The 24,275-nt window shown below is 51.7% G+C and overlaps 3 protein-coding genes and 1 pseudogene across 11 annotated transcripts in view; 2 read left to right on the top strand and 2 right to left on the bottom strand.

Annotated features, from left to right (window-relative positions):
• Window positions 1-5,121, top strand: part of LOC105290922 (class II major histocompatibility complex transactivator) — a 34,961-nt gene extending 29,840 nt beyond the window's left edge. Inside the window, exons 17-21 of the mRNA XM_023529664.1 lie at window positions 332-521; window positions 2,828-2,911; window positions 3,089-3,172; window positions 3,825-3,922; window positions 4,463-5,121. Coding sequence (XP_023385432.1) covers window positions 332-521; window positions 2,828-2,911; window positions 3,089-3,172; window positions 3,825-3,900 — 434 coding nt within the window. The 3' untranslated portion in view covers window positions 3,901-3,922; window positions 4,463-5,121. The remainder of the gene's footprint in view (window positions 1-331; window positions 522-2,827; window positions 2,912-3,088; window positions 3,173-3,824; window positions 3,923-4,462) is intronic.
• Window positions 5,122-5,832: 711 nt separating this feature from the next.
• Window positions 5,833-5,951, bottom strand: LOC111738587 (annotated as a pseudogene).
• Window positions 5,952-8,579: 2,628 nt separating this feature from the next.
• Window positions 8,580-20,900, bottom strand: DEXI (Dexi homolog). Its single transcript, XM_011358361.2, has 2 exons — window positions 19,967-20,900; window positions 8,580-9,215 (listed from the first exon to the last, which is right to left on the bottom strand). The coding sequence occupies exon 1, from the start codon at window positions 20,399-20,401 to the stop codon at window positions 20,114-20,116; it is 288 nt and encodes a 95-aa protein (XP_011356663.1). The 5' UTR covers window positions 20,402-20,900; the 3' UTR covers window positions 8,580-9,215; window positions 19,967-20,113.
• Window positions 20,901-22,912: 2,012 nt separating this feature from the next.
• CLEC16A (C-type lectin domain containing 16A) overlaps window positions 22,913-24,275 on the top strand; it is a 205,279-nt gene continuing 203,916 nt past the window's right edge. For 4 of the 9 annotated variants that reach the window (XM_023529616.1, XM_023529617.1, XM_011358363.2 and 1 more), the window contains exon 1: window positions 22,914-23,156. In XM_023529616.1, the coding sequence (XP_023385384.1) occupies window positions 23,077-23,156 (80 nt within the window). In that variant the 5' untranslated portion in view covers window positions 22,914-23,076. Of the gene's footprint in view, window positions 23,157-24,275 lie in introns of all 9 variants that reach the window. The other 5 variants (XM_011358362.2, XM_011358364.2, XM_023529624.1 and 2 more) reach the window with 2 other exon arrangements.

Here is a 24,275-nt window from a genome sequence, read left to right on the forward strand (position 1 = left end):
CCCACAGCCATTAAACAAATAATAGGAGCACTTATTTAATTACAGTGCTGAAAAGTGGTTCAAAGGGGATGCTATAAAATCGTGAAACAGGTGTGGGAAGGTGAGAGATCTCCCTCTCCCCCTCCCCTCCCTCTCTCATCTGCATCCTCACCCCCATTATCCTGCTCAGCCATAGGACCTAACAGTACCTTTTTATGTATTGAGTTAGCATAAGTCTACACACAGGGCCATTCATAGTTCATTACCCACAGCTCTCTTGGAGTTCATTGTCATGTGTTAGCTGCTCCGGGCCACCCTGTGAGGAAGTGAGAGTTTCTCAGCTCTGCCCCAGGAGAAGTGGGGGTGTGTGTCGGGGGTGGGGTGGGGTGGATGCTGATGGGGAAAGGAGATTGCAAGCCTGGCCCTGAGCCCTTCTGCTTGCTGTGTCTCTGCAGCTCGTCCCAGAACAGCATCACCGATGTGGGTGCCTGCAAGCTCGCTGAGGCCCTGCCCTCCTTGGCTGCGTCTCTCCTCAGGCTCAGGTGAGTGGGTTCTGCCAGGATCGGCACCGAGCCAGTGGGCTGGGGGAGAGCGCAGAGTTCCCTTTGTGCCAGCTGCAGAGTTGCACGCTGGGGCCCTGGGAGCATTCACTACAGGTTGTTCTGCTGCATCAGTTTTGCACAATTTCAGGGGATGGGAGATTGTCTTAAAATCCAGTAGGAATACAATTTCCTGGCGCTGGGCAATGCCTCGTTCTTCATCTGGAAAGTAGGTACCATTCCAGTGGCCTATGGAAAGCACTCGGTGCAACGAATGCCTGGTCCTGGTGCACAATAAATATTAGTCCTCTTCCCCCAGGGAATGGTGAGATTGAGCTTTTTCTAAGTCCAGGGGTAGTGATTTCTAGAAGGCTGACCACCTTCCACCAGCCCTGGCTGGCTTCTGCCACTTACACACACCAGTCAGTGCCTACACTGACATCTTCTGGTAGGCCTTGGCATAGCACCTCTTTTAGTACCAGAGGGAACTGAGCTTGGATGGGAGCCCCGGCCATTCAGCTCAGCATTGCCAGCTCTCTCCTCTTTTACCAGGCTGCGGGGGAACTTCCCTCTTCTTCTCTAACCCTCATCACCTACCAAGGACAGCCAGAGTCAGATTCCCAGGGGAGATGGCATCTGGTTCATTTAGTTATCTTTGTGTCCATTCTTTATCCTTCCATTCCGGGCCACCACGTGTAGCTGTTTAGGCTGTGTATTCTGCAAGTCGTAGTCTATATGATCGGCATCTTCGAGAGTTGTGCAGGGCATCTTGTGTTCTCTGACATCAGCCGTGGGACAGAACCTGTGCTAGGAACTAGATACAACTACAGACAAAACAGATGTGGTTCTTGCTTGCTTTTTTTTTTTCTTCATAATAAGTAAGCATATGCATAAATAAAATATTTCAAAATAGTGATTCATGCTCAGAAGGAAACTAACAAGGGCCCAGGGGGTAGAATAGGGAGTATGAACTCACGGGAGAGGTCAGGGGACCTCTGAAGAGTTGACCCTTCCCCTTCTATGGGAAGCTATAGGGGGAAAGCATTCCAGGAAGAAGGAGCAGCAGATACAAAGGCCCTGAGGTGGGAAAGAGGTTGGGTCTTTGAGGGCTAGAAGGGCCCCTGTGGCTGACTACAGTGGGTGAGGGACAGAGGGTGGCAGATGATGGGGGAGAGGTAAGTGAAGGCCAGATTGTGCTGAGAGGCCCTCGTAGGTCGGGGGTGGGGTGAAGTTTTTCTTCTGTGAATGATGAAGTGGGTAGAGTGTATGGAGGTGACGCCTGACCTGATTAACTCTTTAGGAAACCTCATATTTCATGGAGTCTAAGATGCTGTCCTTGTAAGATATTATTAAGAGGACAAAATGCTGCTAATTATACTATGACACTCCATGGATTATTAGACAGATCCTGATCTCAGTGTTATTCAAAGATAAACACGTGCATCTCAGCATTAATGAAATAGAGGGAGAATCCTCTGCCTGGGGAGGGGAGGGGCCTCCTGAGTTCTAAGACCCACCCCAGGAAGAGATTACAAAGCCCCCTCCTGGTGCCTGCCCTGGTACTAGCCAACTTGTGACATCAGGGGATGCTGGAGGGTAGCCCAAATCCACTTTGCTGCAGTGTAGACCTGCTGCTTTCACATGCGGCCCTGCAGTCTAGCCCTGAGGCTGTCATGGCAAAGTCATAGCCTTGAAATTAGAACTGTGGCAGCACCTGGCTCATTGAAAGCATGCTCAGTGATGAGTGTACAGCTTCAGTTAGCATCAGCAACACCCGTTGAGCTATTTTCAACACTGCAAATGGTGGTTGTGAATATACCACAGAAACCCGAGCCGGCTCGTGATTGGGCTTTTCTCTCTTCTTTATCACATTTTCTACAGTAACTCATTTAACTCCCATAAAACTGCCCGGGGTAGTAATAACCATAGTTAACATTTAGTATTAACTAAACATTCTACGTGTTTTATCAGCATTAACTCATTTGCTCCTTCTCAGAATTACTCTATCATCCTCATTTTATGGAGGAGCAAACTGAGTCACAGAGGAGTTAAGTAACTCACCAAAGGTCACATAGACCACGCGTGGCAGAACTGGGATTTGAACTCAGGAAGGTTCAGCCAGGAAGCTTCCTCCTCTTAGTCCTGTTGCTTCCTTGAACTCACTGTGTGACCACGGAGAAGCAGCCTCAACTCTCTGGGCCTAAGTTTGCTTCTCTCTAAACTGGGGCAGTAATCCCAGCAGGGCGTGGATTCCCCTGGGTCCTGAGCTCCTTCCCCCCAGCCCCCACCCTGACTTTTGTTTCCGGCAGCTTGTACAATAACTGCATCTGTGACGTGGGAGCGGAGAGCCTGGCACACGTGCTTCCAGACATGGTGTCCCTGCGGGTCCTGGAGTGAGTGTGGGAGCCTGCTCAGTGGGTGGCAGTGGCCCGGGACTTGGGGTTGCCGGGGTCTCTCTCCAGCATCACGGGAAGGACTGGGTGAGGTCTGGTTGTCAAGAACGTGGTGGTGGCCATGGTCTAGGCCTGGATGGTTGAGGGCCAGACCCCACAATGGGTTTCTCTCCCCAGTGTCCAGTACAACAAGTTCACGGCCGCCGGGGCCCAGCAGCTTGCAGCCAGCCTGAGAAAGTGCCCTCACGTGAAGACACTGGCGTAAGTCTCCGCAGCCCCGGTGGGCGGTTCCCTGAGCCCTGAGCTCAGATCCTCACCGATGCATGACCTTGGGTGAGCGGTCACCTCACCCTCCGGCATCAGTTTCTTCGTCTGTAAAATGGGGGTGATGATGGTATAGGCCCCCAAGCAGTTTGGTGAGGTTTAAATTAGTCAAGATGTATAAAGCACTTAGAACAGTGTCTGTTATACAGAGTGCTGAATGTGTTAGGTTGAACAACATGAAATCGCTTATATAAGCCATTTTGACCTACAAAATTGGCAATTTCATATGGCTCAAACTCATCGTGTTACCATGATGTCTAATGTCCAATACTAGTACTTTATACTCTTTCAAAGCACTTTCATTTACATAATCACTCATTATCTTCTAAGAGGGACTTTACAGATGAGACGATAAGGTACAGAGAGTTTAACCAACCTTTTGGAGGTCACACAGCAAGTCAGCAGCAGAACCAAGTCTAAAGAAGGGTCTTAGGGTTCCTAGGCCTCTGCTGTCTCCGTGACCCCATACTGTCTGGTCCTGCCATGTCCCAGTCTGGGTGGGAGGAGAGATTTGGGGGCAGCTTCTGTCGGGGCTCCAGCCACAATCTCTCCTGTAACCTGGCCTCTGTGCCCCATGTCCCCATCACAGGATGTGTTCGCCCACCATTCCGTTTGGTGTCCAGGAACACCTACAGCAGCTGGACTCCCGGATCAGCCTGAGATGATCCTGGCTGTGCCTGAGATAAGGTAACTGGTGTGGGCTTGGGAGGAGAGAGCCGCAGGGGCCGACGGGCTCAGTGTCCTGGAAAGGCGGAATCCATAACAGTGGGCAGGGCAACAGGTGGGATCTGGGTGACCACCCTTGGACCGCGCACCATCTGGGGCCACGCCCTGTCTCCGTAGGGCTCGGTGGAGGTGTCCTAAAGGCTTTGTGGCTTGGGCCCTGAGGACTCTCCCTGTGGTCAGACTTGGAGACTGGGGCAAAGACAGGGCAGGTGGGCTGTCCACATCCCACAGCCTTTTGGGGACTTCCAAGGCATCTGTGCTGCTGTTTCAGCTCGTTGTCCTCATAGGAACTTGCTCTATGAGTTTATTACCTCTTACTGTGCAGATGACTGTCCCCCTGCCTCCCTGCTCCCCGACCTGCAAGGTCCCCCTTCAAACCCTCTGCCCCCTTCTCCATTCCCGCCATCCCTTCTATCCCTGATCTTGACAACACTCTCTCCAAGTGTCCTGCTGCCCCCTCCTAGAGCTTTCTGACCTACCCACGCTCCCGACCTCCCACAGGACATTCTCGGACGCTGACCACGCTGGACCTTGAACTGGTCATTTGTGGACACAGCTCTTCTCAGGTCACATCCTGTGAGCCTCGGCATCCTGGCACCCAGCCACACCTGCTGCGGAGAGGACCTAGGCCCAGCTCCAGGCTCCTTTGGGACTCAGGTCGATGCCAGCCCTGCTCAGCTGCTGCGTTCCTGGCAGACGGATGGGCGCCTGGTGGCAGCTGCAGTCGACCCAGGAGCCCTGATGCATTTTCCTCAGGACACTCCACATAGCCGTGGCCAGGCCAGAGAAGAGAGTGAGGGACTGAGGTGGCCACATCTCTGCCTCTCCAGGTCCCTGCCAGCCCGGGAAGAGAGCACTTCTCCAGGCTGCTGCCCCGCTGAAGATACTTACTGGCGGGGAACCCCCACCTGTTCATTCTCAAGCTGGAACAGGCTGGGACTCTGTGGCAGCTGATCTGTGTCCGTAGGACTCACTGTTTTGCACTAACTTTGTTTGCCAAGGCCAAAGCTGCGCTTGGCCAGATGCGCTGGACCTTAGCAGGAAACAGCTGACAGTACACTAATGGAGGAGGAGAGGGAGATGAGCCAGGACCGCATCTGCCTTTTTGCCTTCACTTCCTGTGTTTCTTCACTACATTATAAATGGCTCGTTTAATCGCCCAGGCAGGTCCAGTGTTTGAATTTATACCACGATTACTGTTTTGGGATACCCACTCTTCTGGTGATCTACTGCATCACAGACCACCCCAAAACGCAGAGGCTTAACACACACATTTATTCTGCTCACACACCCATCTTTTAGGCCGTGCTTGGTGGGGACAGCTCGTCTCACTTCACTCTGTCAGCTGGGGTCATCCGAAGGCTCATTCACTTGATGCTGACTGGTGGCCGGGGGCCTCAGTTTTTCTAACGAACTGTCAGAGGGGGACCTCTCCATGTGGGTTAGTTTGGGCTTCCTCACAGCATGGCGGCTGGGTTTCAGGGTGGTTACCCCAAAAGGAAGAGAGCGGTGGGGGACAGAGAGAGGGAGAGAACAGAGAGGAGTGGTATCTTTTTTGTCACCCAGACTTAGAAGTCACACAGCATCGCATCTGTCATATTCTTTGTCCAGTTTGACAGGGGCCATCGTTCCTCCCTGTCCCCAACCCCACATGTACACACACGCAAGGCAGAGTCCGCCTCGGCTCAAATCCTATCTTTCTCTTTCTTTCTTTCTTTTCTTCCTTCCTTCCCTCCTTCTCTCCTTCCCTCCCTCCCTCCCTCCCTCCCTTCCTTTTCTCTTATTTTTTTTTTAGGCAAGGCAACCCTTGGTTGATCTCACAGATTGCAAGGACCTTGTCAGCTTACAATCCCTTATTTTTTTATTTTCTATGCCTACAGCACCTGGTCTTCCTAGGTGGTCTCCCGTCCAAGTACTAACCAGGCCTGACCCTGCTTAGCTTCTGAGATCAGATGGGATCGGGCTTGTTCAGGGTGGCATGGCCATAGCCAAGTTCTGTCTTTTCAGAAACGATTTTCTTTATGGCATCCTAAGATTTGGTGGAAAATTCATTATTAAGGGATCAGCAAAGTCGAAGCACCCTGAGCCTTGCAGAGGAGGGGTGCTTCCCTCTGCCTCTGCCCCTGCTATATGCTGGGATCCGTTCCTTAGCCCAGCTGGGATCTTCCTTCGGCTGGATCATGGCACTCCTGGAAGGGACTTGGCAGCTTCGCTCTCTCCCCAGAGAACTGCCAGCTTGACTATTGTTTTTCACTGGAGCGTGACCTGTTTGGTCAGAAGCCCAGGTTTGGGATGACTCGGCTTTCTCCCGGTGGCAGTGGGAGCTGTCCATTCAGCTCTAGCCCTGATGCCCAGGCCCCAAACTCTTCTCCTCTTTCCAGCAAGTGAGAGTCAGGGGTAGGGCGGGCCCAAGGGACTGAGACCCAGCTGCCTGGTTGGCAGTCCGTGCAGAGAGGCGGGTGCCTTCTGCCTTGGCCAAGCTGCGAAGGGCATCAGGCACCACGACCCAGGTTTGGGCTTTAAATAGCTTGGGCATCACCCATCAGGGTGTCCCCACATTTGTGGACTTTGTGGAGACTGTGGGGCTCCCATTTGTGTAGCCACAGGAGTGAGCACCTCGCCTATCTCCCCTCCAACCTTGGCACCCACTGAACCGTCAGCCATGTAGGGTCTGTTGAGATGACAAAATGATGCCAGAGGCTATAATTACTCATAGTAATGATTTTAAATGAGAGCTAAACTTTTTTATTAAATGAGTTGATATATGTAAAGCACTTATCACAATGCAAGGGCATAATAAGTGCTCAATAAATATTAGCAATGATTATTACTTTGTGTCAGACACCATGCTAAGCCCCTCCTACTCAAGAGGCACCAGAGCCTCATGTCAGCAGCATAGACTAGAGCTAAACTACTTGGGCTCAATGCCCACCTCACCACTCATGCAAATTATTTCTCTGTGCCTCAGTATCCCTACATGTAAAATGGGCACAGTCACCGTACTGTCATCATTATGGAGTTACGGTTGAGTAAGTGAGCTCATACAGAGAACAGCTCAGTCCATGTTAGTTGTCCTTGTTACATTTGAATATGTGTTTCACTCATTTCTGCCTGGAATATTCTTCCCAGCTCTTCATGTGACCAATTTTCTCATCCTTCAGGACCCAGTTGAAAGGATAGCCCTGCGGGGTGTACCAGGCCACTGTTAAACATAGACACCTCTCCCACCCCGGCCCCCTCACTCTCCAACCTCGTCACTGAGTTCATCTTTTTCACACTTATTTGTTGTGTTGTCTGCTCTTGTCCTAGGGTATGAGCACCAGGAGCACAGGTAACTTGTCTTCTTTGTCCACTGCTGTGCCCTCTGCTCCCAGCAAGGTGCCAGCACATAGTAAGTGCCCAATAAACGTTCGCGGAATGAACGGATAGCCTCGCCACAACTTTGCTTTCTTCATTCCACAAAGATGCACTGAGCACACAGGGATGAATAAGACGCTCTGATAAGTCTTGTATTTTAGGAAAATGTTTACAGTCTCCAGGCACGGCTGTCAGGTACGGTCGGGCAGTGTGTGCCCTGCGCAGAGGGAGTGACGGGCCTGCAACCCAGTCTGGGCTCCTTGCTGAGCCGAGTCCCGGTGTGGAGCTCTATCTGCCGGGAGGGGCACCTTTGTTGTTAACACAAAGCCAGGTTATGAGGTCGGTAAGTTACTGGCCCCATTCCCCAGAATGGCCCCATTCCCTTACCTAAGGTCAAACTCATATAAAGGAGGCAGTCAAGATGCAAACTCGTCTTCTGGCTTCTTTGGTGGGTCTCCCCGTGCTGGACCTGCTCCCGAGCCTCACTTCTTGGGTGGAAGAAGCAATGCTCATAGGAAGCGGGCATGTGACATCTGGAGTCACACTGGACATTGATGGCATGATTCTACATTTAGTGGATTTCAAGTCCATGCATCTTTTAAACCGCCACTTTCCCCTCAGGACTCTCCCCAATTCTCCCTTCTCACACTCACCTCGGGCCTCTCGAATGTCTTCTATCCCCATTTCTTGACTCCTGCCAGACCTTTGTCCCCCACGCACATCTCACCTGTAGGACGGAACTGTCTGTACCTGGTTTAATGTGGTGTGCGTGTGAAGGTGCTTTGAAAAGCAGTAGGTACTCGGCAAAGTAGAGAGAATGACGCTATTTTCTTTTCATGAAACTTCAAGTGGACCCAGTTTCACTCATTGGTTTGTTCCTTCCCTCCCTCCCTCATTTTTACTGGAGTCTACCATGAGCCCAGCCTGGGGGTACCAAACCTCTGACTTCTCTGAAATTTGGGCCTGATTTCCAGCTCAGCCAGCAGGCCTTTGCCACCACACCCCAAAAGGCTGGCCCTGGCTTGTCAGGCTTGTGGAAGTCAGGAGGGAGGCTGGTCCAGGCCAGCCAGCTTGGTTGCTCCCCCAAAACGGCTGGACCTCCAACTTGGGAGGCCCTGACTCTTCTTCCGCCTTTGGTCAACCATGAGGTTTTCTGTTTATGGATGCCTTTCCCCAATCTCAAAGAAAAAAAAAAAAAAAAAGGGCAGGGCCCCCAGAGGTGGGCCTGGAGGGGCACCTTTGTTATTAACACAAAGCCATGTTATGTTGGAGTTGCATACATTTTTTTAATTGAGAGGTCAGCCTCCTAAGTATTGCTTTTACAAGTTTATCCAAGTCAAGTATTCATACCACTCGCATTTTCTAAAAATATTTCTGGCCAGAGGAGCAAATGTGGCCCTTCCCCGGCACGATGGATCAGTTCTGGCAACTTGACGAACAAGCAGCTTGAAATGAGTAAGTCAAAATCCTACCCTCAGTCCCCAACACGGTCCTCGCCTCTTCTCCTGAGCCACTCCCAGAAACAGTCACTGCATCTAAGACCAGCCTGGTCCAAACCCAGCGGGCTCAGGGCTCCACGGGCATCAGCTGGATGTGTGTGTCTGTGGTTTGAAGTGTCCTCTTGAAGGTTAAGTGGGGGAAGCAGGTGCAGTCGGGGGGTGAAAAGCAGGGAGGCAGACTCTGGCTGGTTCCTGTAAACATCCATCGCAACGGCAAAAGGTCAGAAGCCAAGGCAAGGCCATTTGTGCGAGCTGCAGGCGGGTGAGGTTTTCAGATGCCCCAGCCTTCTCCCTTTGGGGAGCGGGGCAAATGCACTCAGTCTCAACCTCTCCATTGCACTGTCCTGGGTCTGGACAGGAACCTCTCTGTTGGCACGGAGCTTTCGAGAGGAGCAGGCCTAACAAGAGGGAAAAAAGGGCGTTACCAGCATGGAAGCACCACCTGCCACCCATTCTTGGGGGATCTGGACACCCCCTCCAGGCCCCAGGAGGCTTGGGGTGGGCCAGGGAAGTCTTCTTCCATCTCTCGAATTCAGGGAATTACCAGAAGCCCCCAACTGAGGCTGGGGGTGTTTTCTGATCATTTTTGTGAAAAACTAATGAATCTGCCTGATTGCTAAGGACCCTGGGCTGAAGAACTGGTGTGATCTGACATAAGAGAGGGACTGTCCATTACTGGGGAGAACAGTCTGCTCAGGAGTCACCCAGGACTTGCTGGCTGACTTGAGCTCCAGGTGGCTGAGCGAGCTCTAGGTAGTGGGCAGGGCTTGGCAGCATCTCCCACGTTGCCCAGAAAATGCTTTGCAGCCAAGCTACTCAGCAGCCCCATTTCTCTTGTCCTTCTGGGATACGGCACCATCCTCCACCTGGCCCCTCGAAGGTCTCTATTCCCTGTTCCCTTCTCTCTGTGTCCAGCTTGGAGCCAGCATGTCTGCAGCATCTCACACTACTGTGCCCAACCCCCTGCCCCAGTTCTGAGTCTCATCTTTGCCAGCTCAGCCTAGTCCTTCTGCAAATGTCATCAGGCACCACATAAAATTTCTGTTAAACACCCAACACGTATTGTGTGTCAGGGTGCTATCGACATTTGAGGCAGGAAGTTTCTCCAATGGGGCGGGGTGGGCTATTCTGGGCATTGCAGGATGTTTAGCAGCATCCCTGGTCCTTGACCACTAAATGCCAGTAGCACTCACAGGTATGTTGACTAAAAATGCCCCCTTGCCCCATTTCCAAGAACCACCCAAGAGGGCAGAATTGCTTCCACTGAGAACCATGCATCTCCTGCAGGAGGAAGCCGCCTGTAGTTCCTGTGATCACTTTCCAAAAAAACAATTTGCACTTGAATCTTTGTCCCAGGGTCTGCTCCCAGGAGAGTACACCTGAGATGGAGCCTTACCCAGGTGATTTCATTCAACCCTCCTAACAACCCCAGGAGTTATATAATATTAATGATCCCATTTTACAGGTGGAGACACTTAGAGAGGGTAAATGACTTGTCTATAAGGATGCTAACCTCTCCAGGTCTTTGTCCTACTGGAGATCTCAAAAGACTACAAAATCTCATACTTCCCATGTGCCAGGTCCTGAGCTGGATGCCAGGGACCCTGTGAGGAGCGCAGCTCCTGCCTTTGACACAATCTAGTGAGAAATTTCAGCCCAAGGTAATATGCCTGACAACAGGAGGAAGCATGGGATGGATGGAGCTCAGAGTCTGGGGAAGGCTGTGTACAAAGGGTGCACCAGGTGGAGGGCACGGGGACCAGGGCACAGCAGGTCCTGGAACCTCCCGTAGTTTGGTACTGGGTAAGGGGAGGGGGTGGACGGCAGGGAGACAAGGCTGGACAGGTTAGCAGAGGCCAAATCATTCAAGTTTCTTGTGACCTTTGCCAGATTCATCTCCTGGAGGCCAGCTGGGAACATGTCCTTCCAATGCTCAGAGACATTCCCTGCTTCACGATGACACGGGGAAGCCATAGTGTCCTCAGGCCCTATCCCACCTCCCCACTGGACCTGGCAGGCAGGAGGGGAAACTGGGGCCACAGCCAGAGCATTGGCGAGCTCAGTGCTCTCGAGAGGGTTCCCCTCCCAGCCCGCCAGGAAACCCCGTTCTGCTCACTTCCCTCCTCTTAGGAACCCCTGGGGTTCCTGTGCCAGGGGTAGGGGCGGGGGGCGGTCAGCGGTGGTGCTAAGAACCCTGATGTCTGTGAACGTGGAACAGAACTCGTTATTCAGATTCACCCTCACCGGGGCTCACGGCAGCCATCTCCGAGGCAGGGGACCCTACTTGAGCCCATTTGACTTGTGGGGACAGGGTGTTAGAGAACACAGAATCGCTCCGCGGAACAGGGACTCTCTCCTTTCCCAGTTATTGTGACCACAAACAGCACTGAGTCCCCGACACTGTCAGTCTGGCTGGAGCGTCTCTCACGTGTGCTAATCTCTGTCTGAACAGGCTCAGGGCCTGGCAGGCGCTGGCTCCAGCTGGAATTCACTAGCTCTTCCGTTTTAAGGGTGGTTATCTGCAGTCACCTTCTATTTGTGGCAAGTGATGCCAGTTTTCCATATTTGCTCGTAATATGAAGTTCCTCTCTTTCCAGAACATTAATTTCACATTAAAGATTTAGAGACGGTTTAAAGAAAACAACTACATAAATAATAGTTCAAGCAGTAGGACCATAGAGCAAAAATTGTTGACAGTGTCATGTGAGGTTTGGGAGACCTTGAGCCAAGTCGGTCCTGCTTGCTCCACAGAGAATGAAGGGGCCCAGAGAGGGCAGTGACATGCCCGAGGTCACACAGCAAGCTGAAGATAGAGATGTGGTCCCAGGTCTCTGAGTGAAGTCCTGGAGCCTCTCATCTGTGCCACTCGCTGGTGGCTGTTAAAGATCAGTCTCCTTGTTCCTTTGACTTGCAAGTCTGGCCTCACAGTAAACCCCAGAATGAGAATAGCTGACATCATCAATCAAGCACTTTATGCTCGCTTTATACTATCTGCTTTAGAGTCTTAGTTCTAAAAACAACCTTATTTTTAGAGGAACGAGTAATGGGTTTCCAGCAGGCAAGGCCTTTGGAGGAGGAAAAGGGCTGCTCCTCTCAGAAGGCCCCCAGCACTTTTGTTTTATTTTTGTTTATTTTTGTTTTATTTCTCAAAACAACCTTAGGTGGGGCCAAGGAGAACCATCATTCCTGAATTTCAGATGGGGCTCAGAGAGGTTAAGTAAATTGTACAAGGCCACACAGCAAGAAGGGGCAGAGCCAGGATCTGAACCTCTGTGGTCTGACCCCAAAATCTTAATTCCTCTCAGCATCTTGAGTTCATCTCTATCCTCCACGGCATCAAAAGCCCCAGCTAAAAAGCATCCTGGGGCTGCAGCTTATAGAATCCAAGGCAGTGGGTTCTCCAACCTTCTAACATCATTGGAACACGAGACAATTCATTAGCCATTGGCTTTTTTTCTTTCTGAAACTGTAAGCTTTCATTCCAGGCCACTCCCCAGAGCTGGACAGAAGGAGTGGCTATCTGACTGGCTTCTGTCATTAGAATGACAGTTGGGCACTTGATGCATTTTTAAGCAGCAATGTCCTAGCTTGCTACCTCTGCAGAGAAGCTGCCTAGTTTGGAGCTGGGCATTAAGTGAGAAAATGGTCCTTGTGGGCGTGATGCGGAAGGGATTCTTTTGTGCAGTTCAGCCATCCCACTGTCCTCCTCCTCTGGGGTGGCCAGGGTGAGGTCTGGAACTGGCCTGTCTTGGGGAATGCTGGCTCTGCCCCTTCCTAGCCGTGTGACCTCAGGCAAGTCGCCTAATCTTTCTGAGTCTGTTTGCTCATCTGAAAGGAAGACAACAAATGCCTATCTCAGTGGGCTGTTTGTTGTGAGGATTACATAAAATTGTGGGGGTGGAATGCCTGCCATACCTAGCAACGTGAGGCATCACTACCTGCTGGCTCCTCTCCTTGTCCTCACCTGTTCTCAGTCAGAAGACACCAGGCAGGGTGACCTGCTCAGTGCTGGGGGCCTTCTGAGAGGAGCAGCCCTTTTCCTCCTCCAAAGGCCTTGCCTGCTGGAAACCCATTACTCGTTCCTCTTTGTCCACATATCAAACAACCAATTAAAGTGGCCACGTCACCACAGACGTCACCCTGACATGATTTGCCCAGTGTCTCCACTGTCATCTCCACGACAGGCTGTGCAGCAGGGGCCTCTGCCTTGTCTAGTTGATGAGTGTCTGGCCGGAAGGGGACAGAAGAAAAGCTTCCTGTCTGCCTGGGTCCATGTCCCTGATGGAAGCCAGCATCCTGGAGAGACAAGGACCAGTTTCTCAAACGTGGATTCTGGTTTACGTGTCAACTGTCGACGCTCATCAGTCATGGGTTTTGTGAAGATTTTTGGTCTGGAGCGTGTCTCCAGTCAGTCGGTGCCCAAGACTCGGTGAGGCTCATAGGGCAGCATTTGCCAACACCTCCACGAGTCCTGCCACATCCAGGAACCACGTGGACTGCTCTTCATTTAGCATTTTCAACCAATACGCCTTTTTCTAACTCCAAAATTTTAAAAAGAACCTTTTTTTTGTCACTATCATGAACAAAAAGTCGTATACTTTGTCATAAACAAGACAATGCTAAAAATAAATATGATGGAAATGAAACTATAAATTCTAGCGAGATGCCCCTGGCCTGCAAAGGTGAGCCTGGGCTTGGTTTCTCTGATCAAAGGGAAAAGTAGCAAGTGCCACAAAGATGGCAGACAGCTGACAGCTGGGTGGCACTCTGCCTCAGTGTACCCACTGCCTCCCAGGATGCCTATGACAAAGGACCTCACTGGGGAAGCACTGGGAGTGTGGCTGAGTGGATGGACTCAACCACCTCATAGCTGGGCATCTGGGGTGAGTCACTGAACCTCCCCAAGCCTCAGTGTCCCGCCCTGCATAATGGAGCTACCTACCTGCTTTACTGGGTGACCTCAGGGGAAGCTATGGAAAAGTGGGGGAGGTGGTTATTTTTAACTACCCCACCAAGTCTCTTGCCAAGAAGGAATCCCAGGAATGAAGCCTTCCCCTTCTGGAGGTGACTGGAACTAGAACCAGCTCCCAGCCACCCTCAGGCTCAGGGCAGGGGGCGAGGGCTGTGGAGCACCAGTTATCATCCCCGGGCTGCTTCAGAGGCTGCCTGCACAGACATACCCTTCTTGGTAACTGGTCCCCAAGAACAGCAAGAGAGCCAAAGAAAGGGGAAGGCCTCCTGGGCTAAGTCTGAGTCTAACACACAATCAACACTGGCAGCATCATTTATTAAGAACTGACTACATACCCGTCCTTCACCATCTCATCCACTGTGCACAAGCTTTTCAGTGGATACCATTATCCTAGGGAGATGAACTCACTTGTTCAAGGTGTTGGTGCAGCTGAGATTTAAACCCAGATCTGACTGCAAAGCCTCTCTGCCACAATTTTAGGGGTACATGGAGATGGACTCAAACAAGACCGAGTCACACGCAGCGAGCAAGCTATTTGCTTTTTGGTTCTAGGTCAGTCCTTATGATTACTTCCAGGAGAAAGTTCCACTTTGGAGCTGGGGTATCTTTATCACCTGACAGTTGCTAATCTGTCTTTTTAACGAAGAGCAGGCCAGAGGCCCAGCGCCTTTAGTTGGGTTTAGCATTTGGCCAGAAGCTAATGACTTTGGCACTTACTGTTTTATCTGTGCCAAGTGATGCTGGTTTTCTCTTTTCAGCGACATAAACATTCTTTAAAGAAATAGTAACTTTACAGTGAAAAGAACTGGCAGACACCACCTAAGCCAAGTGATCAAAGCTACCATCACCAGTAATGGAACAGATAGGTATCATGTGTCTTCTGATACGATGCACTCAGAAAACATGCATTCACTTCTCTGTGGTCTTCCTGCCAAAAATGCATCATCTGAATCTAATCTCAGGAGTATGCATCAGATAAACCCAAAGTGAAAGACACTCCACAAAATACCCGACTTTTACTCTTTAAAAATGTCAATGTCATGAAAGATACAAACAGACTAAGGAGCTGGTCCAGACCAAAGGAGGCACAAGAGACATAACAATTAATGCAAAGAGCGAGCTGGGATTGGATCCTGGACCTCATCCCCCTCCCCCTCTTTATCGTGAAAGGACTATTGATGAAACCGAATGAAGGCATCGATCGGATTGGTCCTACGATTGTTATCAGTGTTAAATTTGCTGATTTTGACCGTTGGATTGTGGTTATGTAAGTGACTGTCCTTGTTCTGAGGAAATACACTGCAATATTTAGGAGTAAAGGAGCATAAAGTCTGCAATCTGTTTTCAAATGATTCAGAAAAAGAGCTACGCATGTGTGTATGTATATAGGTTCATGCACACAACAGAGTAAACGTGCCGCATCCACGAGCAAACGTGGCAAAATGTTCATCCATGCAATTGGTGAATTGGGGTGAAGGGGATATGGGAATACGTCTCTTATAACCTTTGTCTAACTGTAAATTTCCAAATAGTTTTATTGAAAAGAAAAAAAACAAAAAAACTCAGAAAAAAGGGGTGAGAGTGCATGAGGCAGGCCTGGCAGAGCCAGGAGTGGTATTCCAAGGGCAAGGGTCGGAGCCCCTCCCTGGAGGCCCCTGGACCCCCAGGCCTGCAAAGGTGAGCCTGGGCACTGGGTGGGAAGCTCAGCTGTCTTACTCTGGCCCCTCACTCCCCGTTTCTGGGCCTCAGTTTCTTTATTTGTGAGATGGGGATAATGATGTCTGTCCCTTGTATTGTGATTTAGGTTTCCCAAAAGCAACCTAAACTTACAGAAGTCCCAGGGGAAAAAGTCAGCCGATAAAGCAGGAATACGAAGGTCAAGTTGAGAGGAGCCCTTAATTTCTTATCTCCATAAAATAGACGCAAGGGCTGTGAGGGTGTCCCTTGGACAAGATCTCCAGTTTGCGCCAAGGGAGTGGGACCTCTGACATCCCAGCTATCTTGAATCACACAGTGGGGTCTTCCCCTGTCCAAAGGGGCAGCCAGCACGAATGCACCCTGTGGACGGTGCCCTTCCGGGTTAGCTTTATGTCAGGACAGAGCCGGACAGTCAGCAGGTCTGGGGATGCACATGCCTACCCCCCATCATCACTGCCTGTCTTCCCACCCAGACCCCTGCCTGGAGCTCCACCAGCTGCCTGGGGCATATCCCAGGACCTGAATCTATCATGCCCGTGTCCCCAAGGAAGGTTTGAGCAGAGCAGTGATATGTCCAGCCTGTGTGTTCCACGGACGGCACAGACCACAGATGGCACAGAGGGAGCAGGGCAGGTAGATCGGGAAGGAGCAGCTGCAGCACCCAGTCAGGAGACTGAAGCCTGGGAAACCTTGTAGTAAGTAGACTGCTGGGTCTAGTTCCCCGTAGCTCCGAATCTGAGCTCCATCAGGCCACACTGACTCTGGCAGCTGCATTCTCCAGTCTCTCCATTTCCAGCACAGTGAGGCTCCTCTCCACAGCCCTCCCTCTGTGCCAAGAGAGAGCTGGCAGGCACCAGTGGCTTTCATCAGGAACCGGGACAAATCAATCCGGCTGAGCTGCCTCCGCATCGGAACTGCTGGGACCTGCAGACTCTCACCGGCTCCCAGGCCAGCACAGTGGCCCCCTCTCCTGGGAGGGAGGGAGGGAGGGAGCGAGCTCCTGACTCCCCACCTCCTGCTCCTGAGCAACGATTAATGCCCTAGAACAGCTCTCTCCAGGGCTCCAGATCTGGTGGCCTTTGGAGGCACAGGGCCGAGAGCAAGATCTCCCGAGGGTCCTGGGCCTGGAATGCAGAGTGGGAAGGCTGTCTTGGGAGTCCAGACCTGCACCCACTCAGCATTCATTCGGCCAGTTCTCTTTTGCTCATCGTGGGACATAAATATTCTCGCATGGGTGTATGTGCAAGTTTAGGCATTGCAAGGGCCCGAGCGTACACATTTTCCATTATACCTGACTGTTAACAATAACAGCAGTTAATTTTAATATTTACTATATGCAGGACAGTCTAAGAGCTTTACATATATCTCATTTAATCCTCACAAGGAGGTAGATTTTCATCATCCCCGCTTTCTAGAGAGGAATCTGACACACAGGGAGGTATGCCACATGTCCAAGGTCACAGCTAGGATTGGGCATCTGAATCTGAGGTCCTCGACCTTAACACTGCCTCCTTAATTGGTGCTCAACAAGTGTTTGAGGACCTGAATTATGTGGGTGCACACATAAGAGAGAAAAAGAGAGAGAGAGCAAAAGTGAGTGCATCTTTTCATTTTGAGATCCGCCTGCATCCCCACTGCTTGGCATGTCCCTCACCCGTAGTCAGTGTTTCCTAGATTGGCTTGTGTGTAACAAGAGATTGTGTCCACGTGAGAACGAGCGAGAAAGGACAAGATTTGACCACTGGTGTTCTTCTGCTTATGCAAAGGGGTCTGGAGATGGGGAGTGGTCATATCATCTTTAATCTTTCCCAAAGGCTTTTCCTTCTGCCAGCGACCCCTCCCCCACCCAAGTCTGGGCTTCTCAGGTCCTCGGGGCCAAGGCCACCTTGGCTTGGCTTGGGGAGTGAGGAAGAAGGAATGTTGTGCGTGGCTTCTACTATTTCTCTGGGCACGAGTATTTCTCACAGCATCGGGCCTCCCCACCTCCTAGGGTCTGGCCCTGTCACTTTGAAAGCTTTGCAGGGGTGTCCCTGAGACACACTTCCTCTGTTTCTGCTCAGACAGTGTTTGCTGTAAAGTATGTCAAAGCATTTGGGCTTCAGTTTTTGGTTCAGAGTATGCCAATGTTTTCACTTGGAAGGGGAAGTGTTTCTGTTGATATGGTAGAGATAAAATAAGACATTCTTCATCAAGTTATACTGTCTGAAAGTCAAGCATTTGGCTTTGGAGCACGGATTCATCTTGGGATCCCCAGAGCTTAGCACTGGGCTTGGCAGAACAGCAGGCAGGGCTAATATTTGTTGAATGACTGGATGAGTGAATATGGAAACAGCCTAGAAGCAGGTGCGGTAGATGATCAATATCAGTATAGGTTTCGAATGGCTCTCATAGGCTCTACCTTCAAAAAGTGTTCTCCTTCTGTTTGTGTTTCTCCATCTTCACTAACCTAGGCTCATCCAAGCCTGTCACCTCTGACCTAAGCCACTGAACAGCTCCTAACCGGCTTCTGTTATCACATTTGCCCCTATAGCCCATTCTGCCCACAACTGCCAAAGCCATCTTTGTAAAGTGTGAACTGGAATTGTATCATCCCCTGCCTAAAACCTTCCGATGGCTTCCCGCTGTTCATGGCTGTGGCCTCCAGATCCCGCACAGTCTGGCCCCTACTCACCCCAATGACACCTCCTGGGGCCACTCTCCAGCCATGCTGGCCTCCTTTCAGTTGCTGCAAGAACTGTCTCCCACCCGATGGCCTTGGCTCTGGAGATTCCCTTTGCCTGGATTGTTATTCTCCAGGTCTTTGTGTCTGGCTACTTCCATCAGTTTAAGGCTCAGCTCAAATGTGTCATCTCAGAGGGGCCTTCTCTTGACCCCCCAATCTGCAGCAGCCGATCTCTGTTCTTTTGTGTCACTCACTCACTAGATATTGAGCACCTACTAGATACCACGCATCATTCTAAGTGCTGAGGAAATAGCAGGGCACACAATACAGGATGCCCATGTCCTTCTTACCTGCCTTCATAGCCCTCAAAAAAAATCTGATTATCTTGTTTGGGAGCCTGCTTGTCTTTCTCACCAAGTGCCAGGAGGGCTGGGGCTAAGTCCGTCTTGTTCTCGGTGTTCCCCATCAGGCACAGTAAATACTCAGTAAACATTTGTTCAATAAAAGAACTAATGGATGGATGGCAGGCAGACTGGGTAGGTATGCAGAGCAGCTCAACTGAAGCTTTCTTCAAAGAAATCTCACTGCTGATCCGTCAAGGGAGCCCCTGGCCCGCAGCACTACTGGCAGTAGATCCAGCCCCACCCTGTATTACCCTGTATGGTCATCTTGGCTCAGACAGGCAACAGAGGAGAGGTGTTACTTCACCCTGCCTGGAGTCAGGGGCATTAGTGACTGTTTTCCAAAAGAAGCCCTTGCCCATGGCCTCAGTACCCCCATCCACTGCCACTTGGGCCTTGTGCCTATTGATACTCCAGCACTGGCCGGCTGACGGGCTCCAGCCAAGGAGTTCCTGCATGCCCCGTGAACCCTCACCAGACCCAACAGTCTGCCGGTCTCTCTCTCATCTAGTCCAGCAGCCTCTCTTGCTTGCTATGTGACTTTGGCCAAATCTTTCTTCTTTCTGGATCTTCATTTCCCTCCTACCAAAACACAAGGTGGGGCTGCACACAGCTTCCTGGTCACAATCCAGAGGAAGGACTTTAACATTTCAGTGCAATGATCCTGCGGTTCCTTCTCCTGCTGGCCCAAGAGCCCCCTGAGGCCTTGCAAACACTGCAAGGCCCAAGCACCAACCCCCAGCTTGCCTGCTCAATGAAGGCAGCCTGTGAAACTGGCAGCCCCTGCAGATGTGAGCTGCAGAACTGCTGAGCTGCGGCACCCTGAAACCTCATTCCAAAAAAGCAAACCCAAGGCCAAAGGTAGTAAGGGTTCTTTGCTGAATTCTCCTCTCACAGCCAGGAGCCTTGCTGAGTCCCCACCCAGTCCCCCAAGGGGCCACAGGACAAAGGTGATCGGTGCCTGGCTTCTTATCTTTTCTGACACTCCAAATCTTTATCCTTCCAGGACTAGTGAGGATTCCCCCTCACAAACACACACACACACACAAACCAAGGTCATCAGCAAGCCAGGCTGAGGATGGGAGGAGGGGCTGACAGCTCTGCCTCAAATGGATATGGGTGCAAAGGCTTTTTCCACAAGCTGTGGCAGTTAGTACGCCGGCTAACCCAAATGCCACCTTAGGCCCTGCCTCCCTTCCCGTCTTCAACAGCTATCACCTTCGTTAGGGGAAGCTTTCCAACTCCAACTAAAGACCTAAGAGGAGCCCAGCCATTCCTGGCACCCAAATAGACATGGAGGAGGTAGACGGAGCAATCAGAAGGCTGGGGGAGGGGTGTGTGTTCGGCTTGGAGATGCCTCTCTCGTCCCCACCAGCGCCCCAACCCGCCCTCATTCCACTAAGAGAGGGCACTTACAAGCCTTGGAGGCCAGAGAGGGCCTCGTCCTGGAGGTCCCATCCCTGGCCAGACGATGCCCTCAACCAGCAGCGGCGGCATGATCTGGGTTCCTGGTCCTGGAGGAGGGTTGCGGGTCGCGGGAGGAGTGGGGGACCGGAGCCAAGCCTACTCCAAGTAACCATCGAAGACATCGAGCTCTGAGTCGGCATCGTAGAGTCCCGAGCCGGGGTCGGAGAGCACGCCGAGGTCCACGAGCGCTTGGTCCATGTCCTCCGGCAGGAAGACGAGGCCCACGTTGAGGACGATGTACTCCATGAGAAAGGCGTAGTACAGGATCAGCACATTGACGAAGAACAGGCCCACGTAGAACATAGAGGGCAGCAGCGGCGGCGGCACGTTGGGGACCAGGGGGCCCAGCGCGTCCAGGTGGGCCGCGACCCGGGCGCCGGGCATGCAGGGGACCGCAAGGACGGCAGCGGCCCGGCGATCTCAGCGAGCTCAGCCGCTGTGGTGCCCCGGCGGCCGGCGAAGGGGCAGCTCAGCCATCCAGGGGCGCCCTGGGGCTCGACCAAGGCGGCGCCCCCGGCGGTGCCCCCCGGGAATGTGCGGCGGCCGCTGTGGCCGCGCCCCGGCTCCCGAAACGTGACTGGCGGGGTCACCGTACCCTCGGATGTGCCCACACAGCCCTCTCGATCAGCCTGGCTGCCAGGCGGGCCCCCTGGAGTGGCTGGCGGCTCCCTGGCTCCTCCGACGCGACCCGCTTGCAATCACGGGCCCTCGCAGAGCCGGCGGGGACACCGCCGCGGCTCAGCGTAGAGGGCCAGTCCCGGCGGCGATCTCTCTAGCTCAGCCCGGCAGTCCTTCGAGCCCCCTTCGCGCCCCCGCAGGCCCAGCGCCCATGTCTGCGGCCGCCGCGTCTCGCTGCTGGTCGCGTTCCGAACTCCGCCTCCGGAGCGACCCCGCGCTCATTGGTCGACCGCCCCCTGCCCGCGCTCATTGGCCGGCTCAATGCCCGCGCTCATTGGCCCGAACAGTACGGGGGCGGGTACCTATTAGCTCCGCCCCTGGGGTTCAGACCTCTGAGCTGCTTTCCTGGTTCCGGACTCGGCCCTGGTCTCAAATCCAGTCTCCTCTGCGAATCCCCCACAGAGTAGGGGGAGGGGAAAAAAACCCAACACAGTTCAGTCCTAGACATATCCTAAAGCGACAAAAGTTGGAGGAAACCGCATCTTCCTCCGCACCTTGTTGGACTTGAGCATGACCTCTTTGGGACTCAGTTTACCGATTGAAAAAGGAGGCGAGATAGGGAAGGGGTGGTGACCTTTAATAGTGAAAATCTTTCCCAAAGTGCCAATTTTTCATGATAGGGATGATAAATTAGTGACCCCTTCCTTTCCAAATTCTGGCTGCTGGAAGCTCTGCCCATAGCGGGAAGGCGGGGAGGTAGGCAAGTGTACTGCATCATAGGGACACCCGACTAAAGAGACTCAAAGACAGTTCAAACCTTCAGCCAGTAGGGTCTGTTCTTGTTTCTTTGTACTTTGTAAATCATGTTTGAAAACAATAATACACATGGTTAAACATTCAGGAAGTAGACAGAAAAGCGAGTCTCTCGTCCATTCGCTGATTTTCCTCTTATGGGCAACCTCGTAAATTCTTTGGAGACTGCTTTCTCACAACGCCTTCTAAAGCAGTGCGACAAATCTTTTAATCTCAGGCCACACTGAGCTGCTGGGTACTTTACATGTGTTGCTTAGTTGCAGCCAGACGAGACACAGTAGTATGTTACCCCTTTTTACAGATGAGGAAACTGAGAAATGGATGGACCCTGGAAGATACTGGGCCTGCCAATGTTTGGAGGCCAGAACCTGCCCTCTTGTCTCTATGACGATTTCTTGCCTTTTAGACGAATTACAGAGCAAACCATTAACCTACTACCTCATTTCTTAAACCGCACAGGGTGAAACAAACCTTCGTTTATTAATTCACTCTGCCGATATTTGTTGAAAAGCTATTATGCACCAAGCCTTGTGCTAGGCATTGGGGAGAATGTTGGCCCCGGCCCAGTTCTGTCCTGAGCACAGTAAATGGGACACAGTAGGCCTTAGATAACTATGAGGTATAGAAATAAGTAAATGAATGAATGATGAACAGAGTCATCTTACCTCTGCAGAGCTTCCCATGCCTTATCCAGGAGAGAAATTTAGCTATATCTTCTTCTTGGCTCGCTTAGGAAGTCGAGTGTTTCTTTCTTTCTTTCTTTCTTTTTTTTTTATTAATGTGGTAGTTTTGGAAATGGCATGGATTTGGGATGAAGACCAGAGAAATCCTCTGAAAGTACAGGACTTTTAGTTTTGGTACACCGTTACTCGAAGGCCTTTTAGTATGTATTTTTTAATTGGAATGGGAAAAGAAAAAGACCGTGAGGACAACAAACAAGGCCATTACCGATTTGATTCGGTTTATTGGGAGATAAAAATAATGGTGCCTGGGTTTGAACTCTAGTTCTGCCACTTACTAGCTGCATGATCTTGGGCAAGTCAACCATCTCTGTGATTTAGTTTTCGTGACGGTAAAATGATAGAACCCACCTCATAGTGTTGTTAGAATTAAACAACTATATAGATGTAAGCGCTTAAGAGAGTGGAATTTTGTATACTCTATGCAATGGCTATTGTTATTTTTATCATAAAGCTAATAATTGTTAATATTGCGGTTACTGTTATTCCTCGACATCATCAATTTCCTTCTCTTAGATCTGCAGTTTTCACATTCCCGCCCACCCAAACGATACTGCGGACTCTCCTCTCGCTCCGCCTTTTCTCAAAGGCCGCAGTCTCGCAGCTGAGCGATGCACGCCGGGTCTTGTAGTTGGTTCGCAGAGTCCCGGCGATTGAGGCCTCGCAGGTGAACTGCATTTCCCAGCATTCCTTGTGGCGGCGGCCGTAAAGCGCGACGGTCGAACGGCCGGTTCCGGCTGAATGTCAGTGCAGGGCTGTGGGCCGGGGAGGAAGGTGGTTGGCGGTCTCTTCACCACCTCCGCGGCTTGCGTTGCCGCCGCGGGCTCCCGGCCGCTCGGCCGCTGGAGCATGAGACCGTGAGGCGAGCGACGGGCCGGGGCCGCCAACATGTTTGGCCGCTCGCGGAGCTGGGTGGGCGGGGGCCATGGCAAGTCTTCCCGCAACATCCACTCCTTGGACCACCTCAAGTGAGTGTATTGGGGACGGAGGTGGGAGGCCGCGGGGCTGGACACGGGGATCGAGGAGCATAGCCCCTGGCCGGGGGTCCTGGGGGATGTGAGAGCGGTGGTGGAGGGCGGAGAGAGCCGCCCGGGAAAGGCTGTACGGTAGTTAAGAGGGAGGGCTCTGGAGTCAGGGCGCCTGGGTTCGAACACTGATCCCGTCACTCCTCGCTGTGTGACCTTGGGCAAGTCGCTTAGCTTCTCAGAGTCTCAGTATCCCCATCTATAAAGGAAGGGCATGAGATTTTAGTTTACAGACGCAGATTTCGTTCTCGTTGGGACAGATCGTGGGCACCAAGTTTTCCGGGGTCGTACTTCTTAGGCTGGACAGCTGGGGGGTCGAGGGTCAGAGGTCTGGATCCAGGAGTCGGACAGATCTGGATTCGAATCTATGTGTAAATTTAGGCCTCAGGTTCCTCAGTTGTAAAACGAATTGTGACAGCACCGGCTTTGTACTATTGTCTTGAGGGTTGGTTGAGAGAATGCTCGTAAAGCTGGAAGCGCATACAGGTACTCAATGAAGAGCAATAATTAAAAAACAATTTTCTTGGAGGAGTCTAGTGAGGAACTGTCAGAACTAGAGCTCTGGGGGGAGGACAGGTGCAAACAGGGTCCAGGTAAGGAGGAGGAGTACACAGAGTGGCTCTGCAGTCAGACCTGTATTCAAATTCTGATTCCACCACTTAATGGCTGTGTGACCTTGGACAAATTACTTCACCTCTCTGAGCCTCTGGTTCCCCATCTGCAAGTGGGGATGGTGAAACGTTGTGCAAGGATTCCGTTGTGTCATGCACTGAAAGAAATTGACCCAGTGTCTGTTACACAGTAGGTGGCCAGTAGTGGTAGCTGTACTTATCAGTTAGGCAAGGCCTTCCCAGACCACCCACCTAAAGTACTTCCCCCACACCATCAATGCATCTCTACTATCTGCAGTTATCCTGTTTGTTTTTACCACTTTTCTGTCGGCTACTAAATTAGTATCTCCAGGAGGGCAGAGACTGCTTGCTTTGTTCAGAGTTGTATTCCCAGCATCTAGCGCTATGCCTGGCACATAGTAGGAGCTCAATAAATACTTAAAAAGTGAAA

This window comes from Pteropus vampyrus, unplaced genomic scaffold, assembly GCF_000151845.1.
Source record: "Pteropus vampyrus isolate Shadow unplaced genomic scaffold, Pvam_2.0 Scaffold40, whole genome shotgun sequence".
In the NCBI taxonomy this organism is placed as follows: Eukaryota; Metazoa; Chordata; class Mammalia; order Chiroptera; family Pteropodidae; genus Pteropus; species Pteropus vampyrus.